This window comes from Anopheles gambiae, chromosome 2 (assembly GCF_943734735.2).
Source record: "Anopheles gambiae chromosome 2, idAnoGambNW_F1_1, whole genome shotgun sequence".
Lineage (NCBI taxonomy): Eukaryota > Metazoa > Arthropoda > Insecta > Diptera > Culicidae > Anopheles > Anopheles gambiae.
This window is the reverse complement of record NC_064601.1, coordinates 91,184,649-91,201,227: the sequence shown is the minus strand read 5'-3', so window position 1 is coordinate 91,201,227 and position 16,579 is coordinate 91,184,649. Positions and strand designations below refer to the sequence as shown.

The following is a 16,579-nucleotide window of genomic DNA, read 5'->3' as shown; positions in this document are numbered from 1 at the left end:
TTTACAGCATACTTTCTTGAGGTATTATTCATTATGACACGATTACGTGATATAATTTGCATTTCAAAACAGTTTTAGAGCTATCGACACTTTATGCAAACTCGGCAGCAAACTGTTAGAAAACCAGTTTAACCAGTCTACGCTAAAAAACGGAATCTGGTTTAGCATGATTTTTGCAAAAACCACAACCTTGAAAGAAAGCAGATGTTCGAAGAGAAAAGCTCAAAAGCTTTTGATCAGCTCGTTCAACCAGTAAAAGTGTGCATAAATCTCATGCAAAGAAAGCCAGCTCCAACATATCTAAAAATGCATGATAAAGTCAGTGAAAGTAACAACGGAAACAGTATAAAAGCTATATAGTTCGGCCTGCTTTGTTTTAGTGTGGCCTAAACGGATCGCCGAGACAGTTCGAGCTGTGCAACCAAAAATGTCTAAAAAGTTTAAATCTAACCTCAACTGTTCTGTTCCTATCTCACTACTGTTTTTACTATTGTTGGTGACCATACGTGCAGGAGGCGTTGAACTGATCCAAACTGAACCCGTCGTGTGCATTAGTGATGGTTGTTTGCGAGGCACAGTCTTGCAGAACAGTGTTGGCAGCTCTTATCCAGCGTTTCTGGGCATTCCGTTTGCCAAACCACCCATCGGGAAGCTTCGGTTTGCGGTGAGACAGTGTACAGCTTGAGTCGTAGTGAACCGTTTCATTGATTTGTTTCCCCTCCTGTTACACCAGAATCCACAACCCAACGATCCATGGCAGGGAAAGTACAATGCATCCACGACAAAGAGTGCATGTATCCAGATAGTAACGGTCCTCCCATCGTCTCGCCTGTACGGGTCAGAGGACTGCCTGTACCTGAACGTGTTCATGCCAACTCTACAAATACTTGAAGACGCCCTACTGCCCGTGATGGTCTACATTCAAGGTGGTGGATTTCTATACGGCTCAGCGCAATTGGAACAGCGTAATCCTGCCCGCTTTATGACCTGGCGTCGTGTGATCGTTGTGACGTTCCAGTACCGCTTGGGTGTGTTTGGATTTCTTTCCACGGGCGACCGGTCTGCACCAGGAAACTTTGGAATGAAGGATCAAGTGATGGTTTTGCGATGGGTAAAAAAGAACATCCGGGCGTTCGGCGGTGATCCCAACCGGGTAACGATCTTCGGTGAAAGTGTTGGAGGATCCAGTGTACAGTACCAGATGCTCAGTCCTCTGAGTCGTGGTTTGTTTCATCGGGCAGTAAGCATGGGTGGTAGTGATTTCAATAGCTTGAAAGGAGCGATCAGTAGTCCTCTTGCTTTCGCAAGAGCGCAGGCAAACGTAGTTGGAATAGAGAATGCCAATAAACTGTCATCGGCGAAGCTAGTCGAGGAATTGCGTAAGGTGGATGCGTATGAGCTGACGCGCAGTATCGAACAGTTGAAGCAGTGGAACATCCACCCGATCACCTTGTACCTTCCCGTAGTGGAGCCGCCGGAGGAACCAGAACCCTTTTTGACCGAAGATCCTCGAGCTGCTTGGAGGCGGGGTGCATATGCAGCTGTTCCTTGGATGACGGGAAACATTCCGAACGAAGGATCCATCATCACACAGACGATTTACAAGAATGAATCACTAATTGAAGATTTCAATGCAAAGTTTGTCTTTGCGTTACCGTTCATACTAGGAACTAGCATCTCGAAAGAGAAACTCGCAGGGCTTAGAAAGCGTTTCCTCAAGAACACTCCTACTTCGCAGTGGGTTACAAGGAATAACTACGCTGAGATCACTAAGGTAAACCGCAATTGGAAGATGAACCTCAAAATCAAACTCCTTAACGTATTTAAAACATCTTCTCTCTCTCCATAGCTGTTTTCAGAAGCCTATTTCCAGTACCCGATGGTCAAGAACATCAAGCAACACCTCGCCAACCGGAAGAATACTTCGACCAGTGTCTACTCCTTCCAGTTTCGTGGCCGGTACTCCTTCTCCAAACTGTTAACCGGGTCAGAAAAGTCGTACGGGATTAGCCTTCTCGACGAGATGATCTACCTTTTCCGTATGCCACTGTTTTTCCCCGAGTTTCCACCAGGCTCGCCGGAAGCGGAAATGACCCAACTGTGGGTAAAGTTTATTGTAGACTTTGCCACGCAAGAATCTGTCGATAAGATCGGAACATGTTACGGCGAAAAGTGTGATGTGGTGACGTTTGCAAACTCGAACAATCGATACTTTCCCGTTAGCAAAAAACTTGTGCCTGGGCTGGACGAAGAGATGTACCGCTTTTGGAAGGGTTTTTATGAGGGAAAAGCATAATTTTAATGGGATCAAGTTCAAGGATAGTGTTGTGGTATAAGGAGCCATAACAATCTTCTTAATTTATTTGTCCACTTGCCAATGTTTACCGTTTGCCACCATCATTACCATGCATTTGGCCATTCCCTTCCATCACGCACACACGCACACACTCTGTTCCGCTTCCGAAACACTTTCTACCACTCGGGTACGAACGGTACGGTCTAATCCTCCTTATCAAATTACCCACCCGTTAGCGGTTTTGCCGGCTTTTTGTAAACACGTAAACAAACAACCCGTCAAAAACGGCCACCCTAAACAACGAACGAAAGCGGGATTGCTGCCTTCACGTGCAATGCCACCCGCGGGATCGATTTTGTGCAGCGTGCCGCGGAACGAACGCGAAGGAAAGCGATCGCGACTCGTGTTTATCATCGGTTCAACGGCATCGATTTACGCTCGGGTTAAGTTTCACTATCAGCAGCACTCACACACACAAATAGAGGAGGTGGCTTGTCTAGGGGTTACTTCAAATCAGCTGCGTCGCGCTCGAGCTGATAAGACGGTCCCGCGCCTGCCAGACGTGCTGACGGTGCGGCAGGTTGCGCGAGAAATTGCAAATTCCTGGCGTTCTTATCGTAGGCTGGGTAGGGTCACTGCAAGTAGTGTAGGGGAAAGCGGTGAGATATTTATTTAATCTTAGCATTTTGATAGGGATTGGCAGATTGGAAAGAGGTTACAAGTACCTGTAGAGCCATAAAAACATCAATGCAGTGATGATTAATCAGTTCAGCATCATTTTGAATATGCTTTTAATCTATGCAGCCTTTTATTCCAATTTATTAAATGTGTTCTTGATTTTGTTCTTGAGTTCTTTTACGTGAGACCGTGAGCGGTTTCGGACACTCCTGAGGCAGGCCAAGACCGCAAAGCCGTTGTAGCGCCGGATAAGTAAGTAAGTAAGTTCTTGATTTTGACATGTTGCATAATTCACTTTACTTTACTCACATTGCAAAACACAAAATCATGCAATTGAAACGATATTTTGATTCATATTCCAGACAGTTTGGAGCTCATGTTTCAAATTACGGACATTTTGATTCAAATTCCGGACAGCCTCAAAATATCATCTGTAATCTTCTCATTCACATACACACTACAATTTTTTAGTTTTTTAACTTCTCTTAAGGTCCCCTTAAGGTTAATGCTCTTAAGGTTAACACTCAATTCCTAGAATTGACGATCCTTCCCGCCCTGCCATCAAGGCCATTCGTTACATCTTTCTTCAAATATTCTTGTGTTTATTACTGTCTAAAATAATATGTTAATGCAATTAATCACAATTTGGCTGTTCGGCTGTTCGGAATTTAAACCAAGAATACAAATCTTGCTTCGAGTCTAGGACATAATTAATTAAGCGTTTTAATGGAAATCATAGTGAATAATATGATAAAACACTGTTGTTTTCGTGATGCTACTAACTACTAACTACCTCCACAGAAGATTCAGAATTACTTCAATGCATCTGGACCAGACTAATAGGAATTATTGACAAAATTAGTTTTAAGTCGGTTTGAGTCAAAAGAGCCAAGCATGCATGTGATGGTGAACAGATCAACAAAATGTATGTATTTATCGTGACATCAGGGATGACATACTAGGTGTCAGACACATTTTTAATTGATTCAAGAACATATTGGCAACCTTGTAAAAATAAAATTTCGGCATGGCAAAGAACTGAATATGAGGAAATTCAATAAAAACATACGGAATTTGAAGCTGTCCGTAATTTGAATCTTATAGCTACTATCTTTTGTTAGTTCGATATTGCTATTAAATAATGAGCACTTCCTCCATTATTGTTTGTTTTGGGCTTGTTTGATCTTAATTTAGTTTCTTTGTGGTGTTTTCACCAAGGTTTTCAGTTTTTATTATTTATTTCTTTTAGTTTTTCGTATTTTCTCGTTGCTATTCTGTTCGCCATTCATTGTTCACATATTTCTTACAGTGATAATTGTTTGTTCTATATTTTTATTACTCTATTTTTTGTCGTTAACTTTTCGCACGTGTCTATTGATTTCTACAGAATTGGTTTTCTACAGCTACTTTTTTATCTCGTTTCTTAAGTTTAATTTATTGAACAACTATTTGTTCCTTATCATATGTATTTTAATATCATTAATTTTTTATCTTGTATTTGCTTCTTTTCCTTGAATGCAAGCTAGTTTTTTTTCGTATTTAAAAATACAATTTGTCTGTTGCCTTAAAAGAACAACAAACACTATTCGAGTCAATTAAATTAAAACCCTCGAAGGAGAAAGCCGTCTGTTACATCTTTAATGCATTCCCGTCCGTTTCCTGTTGCTCTCGATTTCATCCCGACACGAGCAGCCAGACAAACCGAACCCCCGCCGTGAAGGGGTTAAAGTTTAACCGGGCCCACCGCAGCCTCCCACGTTCTGCTCCTATTACAGCGATCGCACCAAAAATAAACATACGCTTACTGCAAGCAGAAACTGCTGCTGCATGCAGGAAAAGCAACCGCAAAAAGGAAGACACAAAAACGGCAATAAAAAAAAATAAAACACACACACCACAGACCAATTCTGAATGACCAGTTACATTGCACTTCGAGAACACGAGCCACATCACATGGTTGGGACAATGTCGCACTTTTGCTTTTAGCTTGCATATTCGCATTGGACGGCAGTGCGCAACCCGTCCCGGGCTGCACTTTTCTGCATTGCCAATGCAGGACGGCGGCCGCGGCGGCGTGCCCGAAAATGTGGGTCAGTAAATTTTTGATGCATTTATGCAAAGTGGCGTTGAGATTTTTGACGCGGGGAAAGAACGCCACCGAAGCAGGCAGGAAGGCAAAGAACAAATTGGGAACAAAATGTTTTCGTTGGTCACTCAAAAGGCGCGACTGCATTTGTGTTCGTTCGTGGCGTGTGAGCGTGCGTGCGTGTGTGAAAGCGCGTGCCTGTATGGGAACGATCTTTCTAGTGATGACACAATTTGATGATCAAATTTTCGGGACAAACTTACCCGCCAATTTCGGGGATACAAAAACAGGTCACCACACTGTGTCAAGAGGGGAGGAGAATTGTCTGTAAATTTAAGGCTTTTTTTAGTTCAAACAATAAATCATTAAATACTGTGTTTAATAAACCATTCCCGAACGAACTCCAACAAACACAGCATCCAACAGAACGAAGCTGCGAGGAAAGAGTACTTCATTTGGTAGTAAAATGTCCAACCCTCCCGTACTTGACGTTGACGGACGGTCGTACGCACTCTACACACATGGGGAAGGATTACTGCTGTACAGATTCCCCGCCATGAAGGGCAGGAAGCAGCATGGAAAGGGTGGTAACAGGAGAATCTCACCCAAACGGACCAATCGAATGACTTCGATCCCCGGGCCCGGATCGTCCGGCCACTATAGCCAGCTGTATAAAAGACACATCCTCCCGGCACGAGGGCACCAGTAGTGGGCTGCACGTCGGGATCCTTCGGTGGTGTTGTGGGCGCAGTTGTGCAGTTTTTGCCATTGCTCCCTCTTCTTGGGCGTGCGAGAAAGTGAAAGTAATTGTGGTGACGTAATTACGGAATGTAATTGTCGTACGGAATCGTACGGAATGTAAGTGAAATTAATTGTATTTTTTATTGTATTTATTTAAGAAACCCATGTATTCTTTGAGCTGGCAAAAATTAGAACAAACATCTAGAGCAGCTGTGTCAAACTCATTTCATCAGAGGGCCGCAAGTACAAATTTTTAGTGATTCGCGGGCCGCAAAGTTGGGAATGGAAAATATACCCCAATATTTATGTAAAATACTTTTTTACATTTTTATTGTTAAACAAATTGACTTTTTGTGTACTCCTCGCTTCTTATCTGGAATCGTTTGTTATGTACAAATTCGCGATGTTAATTTTATATGTGCTATTTTTTACATGAGAAAATTTTTTTTATGTACTTTCAACGTTATTATTAAAATAGGACATTTTACATTACTCGCGTTCTCTTACGGCAGTTCTGCTAGAAAATATCTGTTAAACACACTTTTTCACTGAAGTAGGAGAAGTCTAGCAGCCTGTAGTGAATCTTTTTCAAGCAATCCGAGCTATCCATCACTGGATGAATAACAAAAATATTTGCTTGCAATGTTTTGACAGATCAAGAGAAAAATTGTAATAACACGTGTTTAAACATTATTTTTTGCTAATTTCCAAGTTCCAAGTGTTCTGGTGATATATTCATTTCTTATAACAAGAACCCGTATTTTACGAATAACTTTTTTTTTAAATTACGATAATTTTATCTGACGAAGAGTCGTGGTGTGTGTTCCCATACAGATCGGCAAATCTGTTTTTGACACTTGAAGGGAGATGATTCACGAATTGAGGAATTGAGGACTGTGTGAGCTAATCTATTAATAAGCTTTGTGTTGCATGGCTTTGGCATTTCGATTATTTTTATCCTTAATCTAAATCCTTTAGGCTTAAGCGTAATCATATCATTTTTGTTTTGATTTTTGAGGAGGTTGGAAATTACATTAATTCGTCTTGCAGAATGTTGGGTACAAATAATTCCAACTTGGCTACAATCATTTTTATTAACATTTATGGTGGCATGATTATGACAAAAAACAGATGTGGCTCCAATCGAATATCAATGATGTAACATTCTAAGGTCGGAAAAATCGAAGCCGAATGAATCCTTTACTCGGCAGTCGGGGGCATGGAGATTGTCAAATTCGGTGGGACAACCGATGACTCCAACGGTTCCGAATGGCTTTAAACGGCTCTATAGGCTTCGGACCGTAGCCGATTGAGCCGGTCTCATAGTACAGTCGTCAACTCGTACGACTTAACAACATGCCCGTCATGGGTTCAATCCCCAAATAGACCGCGCCGCCTTACGTAGGACTGACTATCCTGCTATGAGGGGAATCAATTAGTCACTGGAAGCCAAGCCCACAAGTGAGTACAGGCAGGCCTTGACCGACATCGGTTGTTGAGCCAAAGAAAAGAAGAAGATGATAGGCTTCGGACGGCACCGAAAGGAACTGTTGGTTTGATTTTGGTCGGATTCGGAGTAAGAATAGCTAAAATCGGAAATGGTTTTGAGCCGTCGATGCGATTCCGACAATCCATCACTAGTTGTTGCGAAGTTTCCTAGTGTGTGTATCAAGTTATTTTCATTTCTTTTTCGTTTGTAGACAGTTGACGCAAATCTATTTTTCCATACAGAATGCGCAATCGAATGTGCACAAAATTATGCTAATATTCAGAATTTAATCGAAACATTATACGACTGAGCTTGCATTCGATTCAATGATTCTTAAGGGTCTCGATTGATATGTACGTTAGTGTAAAATAAGTTTATGAGATGTTATGGGTACATTCATGTTAGTTTCCATATACCAACAAAAGGATTGTTCTTCTCTGGAAAATTTAATACACTTTGACAAATAGTAATAACAGATTTAGGGTTTGCAGTGCTTTTAGCAATTCTCAAAATACTCTCGCGGGCCGCATTCAGAATCGACGAGGGCCGCATGCGGCCCGCGGGCCGCCAGTTTGACATACCTGATCTAGAGCATTAAGTGTCATCTGAGCTGACTCGAAAACAGTATACGTATTGTTTGACTGTTGTTTTAAATTATTTTGTTTTAATTTCTCAGATATATATATATATATATATATATATATATATATATATATATATATATATATATATATATATATAAATAAGAATTCAAGTACAGTGGAGCGCCGTTTATCCGGGTACCTTTTATCCGGTTGTCCATTTATCCGTGCTATTGAAAAAATGACAGTTCAATACATAGATGACATTGCGTGCTGAGGAGGATATTTGAAATAACGGTTACTAGAGATTTTGTTATAACAAAATACGCTATAATGCATGGCACATTTCAAATATTCTCATCGGAAAAACATGAGGATTATAAAAATGGCTAGGTTTTACCAAAACATATTATTATTTTCAAAAACAAACCAGGATTTTGTGATTAAATAAATACATTGACTGATTATCCGTGTTTTTCGACTATCCGTGTGAGTCCCGAAGAGCCCGGGCGCTCCAATGTACATACAAATGTTCAAACAAATATAAGTATTTTTAAAATGCATAATTTACAATATAACAAAAATATCATAAAATTCGTAAATCTTTCCTCCTAAATAAGACACAAAATTAACAAAAATAGTAAATAGTAAAAAAGATTTTAAAAATGATCTTTTTACACTGAAATCAGCGATATGACTGAAAAAAACATCTAATTAAAATCCCCTTGCTCCTTCCTCTACTCCTTCCCACTTATCTCATCAAACTCCAATCAAACATTCCGCCCAGCGCACACGCGTGGTCTAATAAAACCCCCGTCGGTGATAAAAAAATAAGTGAAATTCCCCCAAAGTTCGTACACGTGCCACCGTGCGACCGTATCAGATGGAAACTCACTCCAACACTCCCTGAAAACCGATAAGCTTCACGCCGTTGCACGCGCTGCATCACAAACTCGCTTCACATCTTCCATTCATCATTAGGCTTGGCTTTGCTTCCTCCTTCGGCCGATCGCACAAAGTTGTTTATCATGGCCTCGTGCTTGAAATTTGAGGGTATTTGGTAGATTGAAACCTGATTGAAGATAAAGAATGGCAGAAGGTATCGCAAACAAAGCAAATCGGAAACACACGCTTACCTTATCACTGTGTGCGTTTGATAAAGCTCAGAAATATATTTTAATACTTTTTTGAACGAGCATCGTAGCGTGTAGCTTTGTGCAAAGTGATTGGGCAGGTTTTGAAACAGGCGCGGAAGCAGAAGCAGTTTTCCAAGAATTTAAAACCAGCAAAACAACATGTGGTCGTTTCGGTTTTTTTTATCGTCTGTCTTTTTTTACTCAGAAGAAGATCTTCGTTTGAGGTTTTAACTTTTTTTTAAGTTTACAACCAGTCTCGTTCATATAGGAAGCTTTGAATTCGTTTATACAACTGTTCAGAAGTTGGTGGAAGGGCGATAACGAGGCGTGGAAGGGGATGTTGCCGGATCCATCAGTGGCTCTAGGCCAGGGGTCTCCAAACTACGGCCCGCGGGCCGCATGCGGCCCTCAAGAGCTTATAATGCGGCCCACGATAACTTTGTCAGAGTTGATATAAATATTACGTTATTATGACTGTTTCAAATAAAAATGTATTTTTTACTTTTCTTAGACAAAAATCAAGCTTTAGTAACACGAAACTGTACAAGTATCGTTAGTATTTTGTTGTAAAAACGAGATTTAAACGTTCACTCATCAGTTAAAGCTAGCGTCAAATGGCCCTCAACATAGTTATTTTTGAAGCAATGCGGCCCGCGAGCTGAAAAGTTTGGAGGCCCCTGCTCTAGGCCACAGGCAGCAGCAGTTGCGCTAGAAGAGCACACACATGTCAATAAACAGCCTTTTTTGAAGGTTCTATTGGGTAACTTTTTGTTGTTTGTGTGATTAGTTTGAATAGTGATAAAAAGATCTTTTTCAATGGCCCAAATCAATTGTACTTTATGTGAGTTTTTATACCAGTTATTCGATAAAAATGCTTTCAAAATAGGAAATCATCATTTAATCCAATAAAAAAAGGAAAATTCAACAGTCATTCAACATGCCACAAAGCCTCCAAAAGCATTTCCAAAACCAAAGTGATAAGAAGACAAAGAAACCCCAATTCCGTAGAATCAATCCATCCCTCCCTCCCTGCCATCCAGTTGACACTTTCAACAATAAAACCGATTCGATTCCAAAAATAACGCCCCGAATTATCAATCAAACACGTTCCCAATTTGCAAACTCACCGTGCGCGCGTGGCACAACAGCGCCTTATCGCGCCCAAAACGCCATGTTATTTCTTGTGCGGCTTCCACAAGAACCGTGAGCCCACGCGCATCCTCGCATCAGCTAGAACACGTGGCCATTTCGAGCTGTAGGATGTAGGTCAGCGTCGTGCTAGTAGTCCCGGTCTGCGCCCTGCCAGCGAACCGATAAGCCGCTGCGTGTCGTTCTCGTGAACGTGAATGAAGTGTTGCGTTTCCGTCCTCCCCTCCCACATTTTGAAGTAATTGAATTCGATCGATCCGGTACGAAGATCGCTTCAAATCACACCTCCCTCACCCTTAATTAGGCTGGAAGCGCGTAGATGCGTGTGTTTGTGCAGCAACTCGTTTGATTTGGAGAAGAAGGCGCTGAAAACTGGAAGCAACGCCAGCATTCCCCCTGCTAGCTCACCAACACACACACGGAAAGCGCGCGCGCGTCGGGCGGTTGCTAGGTAGCGGCGAGCGCGCTGCTCCACCACTCGAACGGTGTGAGTCGATGAGAGAAGGTACGCGCGAGCGCTTGACGCGTACTTTAGCCGCCGTGTAAACGTCACTAATTGGCTTGCGCTTTCTACGCGAGCACGCGCGCGCGCGGTAAAAACGCACCTAGAAGGGAGGGCCCCCTTTTCAGGACTAATCGTAGATTGTGTGTGTGTTATCTGCGGGGTTCGAAAACACACACGGGTCGGGGGGAACCGATATTGTTTGACACACATGTGTGTTTATGTTGTTTTGTTTTGCTTTCGTTGTCGTTGTTGTCGCAGATCTTTACGCGTGCGCGTTTGACGCCCGGCGGAACCGGCCACCGAGGAGGAGGAACAGAGAGGAAAGGCAGTGAGGAGTGCGGTTTGCTAATAAAATCATCGATCCCGCCGGCGGTCCAGTGCAGTGCGCTATCAGCCCCAGCGGACGGAACATCACCCTGTGCGCGAGTGAGTAAGTGAGTGTGCGAAAGGGCAGAAGGGCAAACGGATTACTCAGCGATCAACCGAAGCGATAGTGGTGGGTGAATTGTGTGAGCTTTCGAGCAAACAAAAACAAAACCAAAACAAACAAAAAAACGTGAAAAGCACCCGTGTGTGAAAAAGTGTGTACAATTCCTGGTGTAATAATTATGGTACGCACGCGTCAGACGATGATCGTGCCCTCGTTGCTGCTGTTTGTGATGCACTGTGTGGTGTCGTGCACGAGCAGTGGCAGTCCGCTGCTGGTGCGGGCGGCCCTAGAGCCGAATACGGCCTGTGCGTCTGCGGATGAGGTGGACACGGGTGATGCGCCCCGAGTCTGCATCGACGACGGCTGCCTGGTGGGGACGCTTCGGGACGGTATGGGCGGGGAGCAGTTCGAGGCGTTCCTGGGCATACCGTTCGCACAGCCACCGGTCGGGGAGTTGCGTTTTGCGGTAAGTAACGGTTTCTGTGATAGAAAAGTGGTTCTTATTCTAGTGGTTTAGAAACAAAGTGTCCTTTTTTTGGGTAATTATTGAAGAATGATGGAAAAATTAAATTTCATTTAACTTTGTTTGTTGAAGCCATGAGTCTAGTCTTATTAACATTCCAATGAAGCTAAGTCTATCAATAATCAATAGGAGAAACTTATTTTATAGTCAATTTAATACGAACTACATAGTGTTAATGGTGTCACATGAACAGTTCGTCATCATAATGACCTAAATATGAACAATTTTAAATTTAGCTCAAACCGGAAGATTGAATACAAGAACCTGTGCAAACAAGCTTATGAACAGGTTGTCAAATATGTATAACTTCCTCTTTGGTGTAACGACTAACGCCCCGATCCTACTGGACTAATGTAGGCATCTTAATACTGGTTACGATGGAACCCCAAAAATGTGTATGGTCAAGTTCATGGTAGTTTTGGGTAAAATTAGCAAAAATCCTGAGTCGACTACGACCCGACTCCGATAATTTCGGAACCGACTCCGGAAGGTAGGTCCGCTCGGCATTATCCGGAGTCGTTTGGAGTCGTTCTGAGTCGTTCTGAGTCGTCCGTATTCGTCCGTATTCGTCCGGAGCCGTCCGAAGTCGGCCGGAGTCGGCCTTCGCAACAAAAGCCTGTATATAAAGTGCAAGCGCAGAGTGAAGGACAAAAAAAAACCCAACGAAATCAAATGTCAGATCACAAGCATATTGCACCGGACGGCTCCTGTTGACTCCACACTCCGACTTTGAACGACTCCGGGCAAATCTGGGCGACTCCGGACGACTTCGAACGACTCCGGAAGACTTCGGAACTAGTGGTTTAGATTTTACCAGAGTCAGAATCGGACCAACAATAGGCGGAGTCGGAATCGGAGTCATGGATACACTTCAAAGAGCACACATCGCTAATTCATGGTGACGGAGGAACGATCTCTGGTTGGGAATTGATATCGTTCGGTCTTATAGAAACGGGTTCGGGTCTATCAAATAGACCAAAGATTCGCCTCTTATATGTATAGCTAATGTCTTATTGAAATTATAAGACAAGGAGCTAAAGTGCGAAAATGTTAGTGTTATGCTGCCAACGATACGAATAACCAAGTAAAATAATGCTCACGTCACTTCTAGTAACGGTTGTTTTAGGCTGATAACTTGCACTCAAAGAACTATAGTAAAAAAGATTATTTGTTTTAGCTGATTTATAGCTATTGTATTATTAATACAGTTTATCGTGGAATCATTAACTGTGAGAATTAAGAACTTGATAAACCCTAACAAATATACCTTTAATGAAATATAATCTCGATAAGAGAGAATAATGTTGACTTAAATCGATAGTGATACGTCATAGTCATAGTCATAGTGATTCGTTATCCATTACAAGGATTTTGGGTTTTTTGCAACCTTTTTGTATGCTCGAACGTTGTAATTGAGTTCATGAACGTTAGTCTAACATTAATTAAGTGTGATTTAAGCGTCAAGATATATCAAGATATTAATTTTAAAGTTCATATAAATTGAGTGGAACAAAATCTTTTTGCATCATCAACATCAATACTGTGATATGAGTGAAATTGAAGAACTTACACACTAATCGTTTAAGTACACAGTTTACATATTGTTTATTTGAACTTAAAAATCGGAACACTCTCTCTGTCCTATCCCGCTGGTAAAGGTGGTTATTTAATGCGTTTGCCACCAGTTTCAACTCGTTTAATATCGATTAGATTGCACAACCGTCCGATTTCCCACGCTCTCTACCTCATGATGTAGAGCATGCATTCAATGCAAATGATCACCTTGAGCAAGTAGCAATTTTTCCAACGATTAATGTGTAATCAGGGAAGCATTATTTTTTTAGTCGTTGTCTCGTTATCAATCGTTAGTAAAATGCGCCACCATCAAATCTTCATCTACCTCCAACAGGACCCGCTCCCCAACGGCCCCTGGTTCGAGCAGCTGTACAACGCGTCCTACGAGCGTGACATGTGTCTCCAGCGGAACGATCTGCTGCCCAATCCGCCCGTCACCGGCAGTGAAGACTGTCTCTACCTAAACGTGTACCGGCCAAAGGTGAGTCACGGATGATTTATTCTCACCCTCGTTCGCTCTCCGCTCACTCACTCGCTCACTGCCTGTACGCTCCTCCAAGCAATTCCGATGGCTCGTGGCCACGCGCCAACCATTTTACGCTCGGGGTGGCACCGAGAAAGTGGGGACAGTCACGCGTGGGAACCTGCAAGTGCTTCCTGCGCAAACGAGTCCCCCCGTACCCTCCTCCATTGGCGCCATGTCATAATTAACAAACGAATCGTTTTTGCGCGTAACCACACACACACACGTTGCAGGGCTTCATTGAGGCTCCAATAGTCGCTAGGCAACAGCGCAGCGCTTCAGCAAGTAGAACAAGATCGTTAAAAGCGGGCGCACGCGCGCGTGGCTTCACTAACCGTCCGCGTGGGGTGAGCACATTCACCCTCCTTACACAAATTCCGGTTTTTGATCGTTCTGCTGATTAAGCGGTCTTCCGCCACAGGGCGTGCGTGGTGCTATTGATATGCCCGCCGTGTGCCGAGTCAGCCAACGGTGCGAGGGAGGGGGGGGGGGAGGGCTGGAAAAGCCGTCGCCGTATTTAAACGCGTGTTTTATTTTTATATTCTCACTCCCCCACCCACTTGTTTGGTGGTTTATGTGGCTGGAGCCCCAGGATGGAGCCAGTCGGTGCGATCTGGCGATCGATCGATGGCAACGACTTGTAGCAAACGGCAATTAGCAACACGTGGCGTTGTGATGCCACGAGAGTGCGAATGAAAGTGAAAATTACTACGCCTCGCACGCTGAAGGTCGCCAACGACGCCTCACAACCGACCATTTACAACTTGTATTTGTGTACTAATTTGCATCGGCATCCAAACAGGAATGTGACGACCGTACCAACCTGCCCGTGATCGTGTACATCCATGGCGGTGGTTTCTTCTCCGGCACGGCCAGCTCGCTCATTGTCGGCCCAGAGTACATTCTCGACACGAAGCGGGCGATTCTGGTCACCGTGCAGTACCGGCTCGGTGTGCTCGGCTTCCTGTCGACGGGCGATACGGCCGCACCGGGCAACTTCGGCCTGAAGGATCAAACGCTCGCCCTGCGCTGGGTGAAGCGCAACATTCGACGGTTCGGTGGCAACGAGCAGCTGATCACGATCGTGGGCCAAAGTGCGGGCGCCGCCTCCGTCCACATGCACATGATCAGTCCGCTGAGCCGGGGACTGTTCGAACGGGCGATCATGATGAGCGGCAACTCCCTGGTGCCGTGGAACATACCGACCAAGGATCCGCTGGCACTCGCCCGCTCGACCGCCATGGTGGTGGACGTGATGGGTGCGGACCGGCTGTCGGGCAAACAGCTCGTCGCAGCGCTGCGGGACATCCCCGGCGAGAAGCTCGTCGGTAACGTTCACAAGCTAAAGGTAAGCATTGTCGCGGATTGACTCGACTCCTTCAGAAACTAATGCTTTGGCACTCTACGCACAAACAGCTCTGGTCCGTTGATCCACTGACACTGTTCCGCCCGGTGGTGGAACCGAAGGATTCCCCCAATCCCTTCCTGACCGAGGAGCCGAAGGTGAGCTGGCGCAACGGCAACTACCAGCAGGTCCCTTACCTGGCCGGTTTCGTGCCAAACGAGGGTGCTATCCGGGCGCTCAGTATCTTCAAGGACGCGACACTGTTTGGTGAGCTGCAGCGTAACTTTAGCACCATTCTGCCGATCCTGCTCGAGCAGCCGCCCTCGAAAGCGTTGACCGAGAAGATGCGAACGCGTTGCCTGAACGACACCACAGACGACGAACCCGTTCGGCAGGATAACTTGCAAGGATTTGTGGATGTAAGTGAACCATTTGAGAGGGAGCAGACAGCACAGCAAACGAATACTGAGCGTCATTCTTCCCGCAGCTCTACAGTGAGGCCGCGTTCATCTATCCAGTGCAGCTGGGCGTTAGGCAGTACATCACGGCTGCCGACACCGACCGTGCACCGGCCAGCGTGTACAAGCTGTCGTACAAGGGCCGCTACTCGTACTCCGCCATCTATGCCGGCGGTGATACGAGCGACTACGGTGTGGTGCACTGTGACGACCTGAACTATCTGTTCCGCCAGCCGGCCATCTTCCCGGACTATCCGGCCGGTGCGCCCGAGCTCAAGATGGTGGACACGTTCGTGAACTTCTTCATCGATTTCGCAATCAATGGGTAAGGTTTAGGTGGTGAAGATGTCTGTTTTAGAGCTCACTAGAAACTAATTCTCTGTGTTATCGGCTTGTTCCTCTCATCTTAGTCGTGCGACACCACTGGCACCGGTGCGGGAGTGTAGGAACGAGAACCAAGTCTACCAATCGCTCGACTGTGATGTGCAGGAGTTCGTCCGCGTCGGCGATGATGTGCAGGTGAAGGTGCTGAACGCTCGCAACGAGGAAATGTTTGCGTTCTGGAAGGATTTCTACTGAAACCGCGCGACTTCGGACACAGCTTTAAATGTGATACTTAATCGTCCATTCCAAGGATTGTTGTGCAAAGGGTGTGGGTGACCAGGGCTCGATAAGGGGGGATGCAGTACAAGTTGCAAATGTAAGATAATTAATCAATTCCATCAAACCTTTCGTTCGTTTCGTTCGTTAGCAATGTTCGCTAGCGATCGTTCATGATCGCTCATGGGAGCCATTTTTCATCATCGTAAGCGTTTAGTTTGTAGGGTTTGGTTTTAGGCTTTTGTTTTGTTTTGTTAAGGTAGTGCCGGAATGTGTTGCAATTGTATACAATATTAACACAAAAACACCAAAATTGTTTGTAGAATAAAACTGGGGACTATGTAAGATAGGTCAGTTTGCTGGTGGTTTACTTTCCTTTGTGGGTCGTTTTCATCAAAGCCACACCCTCTACGAATGTCCGAAACAGCAGTTATTCAGCAGTTCAGCGTACCCGTTAATCGGTT

At 44.3% G+C, this 16,579-nt stretch overlaps 2 protein-coding genes across 4 annotated transcripts; both read left to right on the top strand.

The window, feature by feature from the left end:
- Positions 1-306: 306 nt before the first annotated feature.
- Positions 307-7,888, top strand: LOC4576393 (putative inactive carboxylesterase 4). Its single transcript, XM_061640525.1, has 5 exons — positions 307-328; positions 513-664; positions 734-1,303; positions 1,850-2,187; positions 7,825-7,888. The coding sequence occupies exons 1-5, from the start codon at positions 307-309 to the stop codon at positions 7,886-7,888; spliced, it is 1,146 nt and encodes a 381-aa protein (XP_061496509.1).
- Positions 5,761-16,407, top strand: LOC4576397 (juvenile hormone esterase). Of its 3 annotated transcripts, none has more exons than XM_061645533.1 (7): positions 5,761-5,918; positions 10,920-11,557; positions 13,524-13,670; positions 14,515-15,060; positions 15,129-15,476; positions 15,545-15,840; positions 15,926-16,407. In XM_061645533.1, the coding sequence occupies exons 2-7, from the start codon at positions 11,270-11,272 to the stop codon at positions 16,092-16,094; spliced, it is 1,794 nt and encodes a 597-aa protein (XP_061501517.1). In that variant the 5' UTR covers positions 5,761-5,918; positions 10,920-11,269; the 3' UTR covers positions 16,095-16,407. The 3 variants fall into 3 exon arrangements, with proteins under 3 accessions (XP_061501517.1, XP_061501518.1, XP_001237723.3); XM_061645534.1 differs by lacking the exon at positions 5,761-5,918 and adding an exon at positions 10,578-10,661; XM_001237722.3 differs by lacking the exon at positions 5,761-5,918 and adding an exon at positions 10,627-10,749.
- Positions 16,408-16,579: the final 172 nt, after the last annotated feature.

Bases quoted from the DNA above. Each gene is read 5' to 3' on its own strand.
- LOC4576397 (XM_061645533.1), top strand. From the start codon at position 11,270: ATGGTACGCACGCGTCAGACGATGATCGTGCCCTCGTTGCTGCTGTTT. The intron at 11,558-13,523 runs GTAAGTAACGGT...TACCTCCAACAG, and splicing joins TCGGGGAGTTGCGTTTTGCG to GACCCGCTCCCCAACGGCCC. The intron at 15,061-15,128 runs GTAAGCATTGTC...ACGCACAAACAG, and splicing joins GTAACGTTCACAAGCTAAAG to CTCTGGTCCGTTGATCCACT.
- LOC4576393 (XM_061640525.1), top strand. From the start codon at position 307: ATGCATGATAAAGTCAGTGAAA. The intron at 329-512 runs GTAACAACGGAA...CCATACGTGCAG, and splicing joins GCATGATAAAGTCAGTGAAA to GAGGCGTTGAACTGATCCAA. The intron at 665-733 runs GTGAGACAGTGT...CTGTTACACCAG, and splicing joins TCGGGAAGCTTCGGTTTGCG to AATCCACAACCCAACGATCC.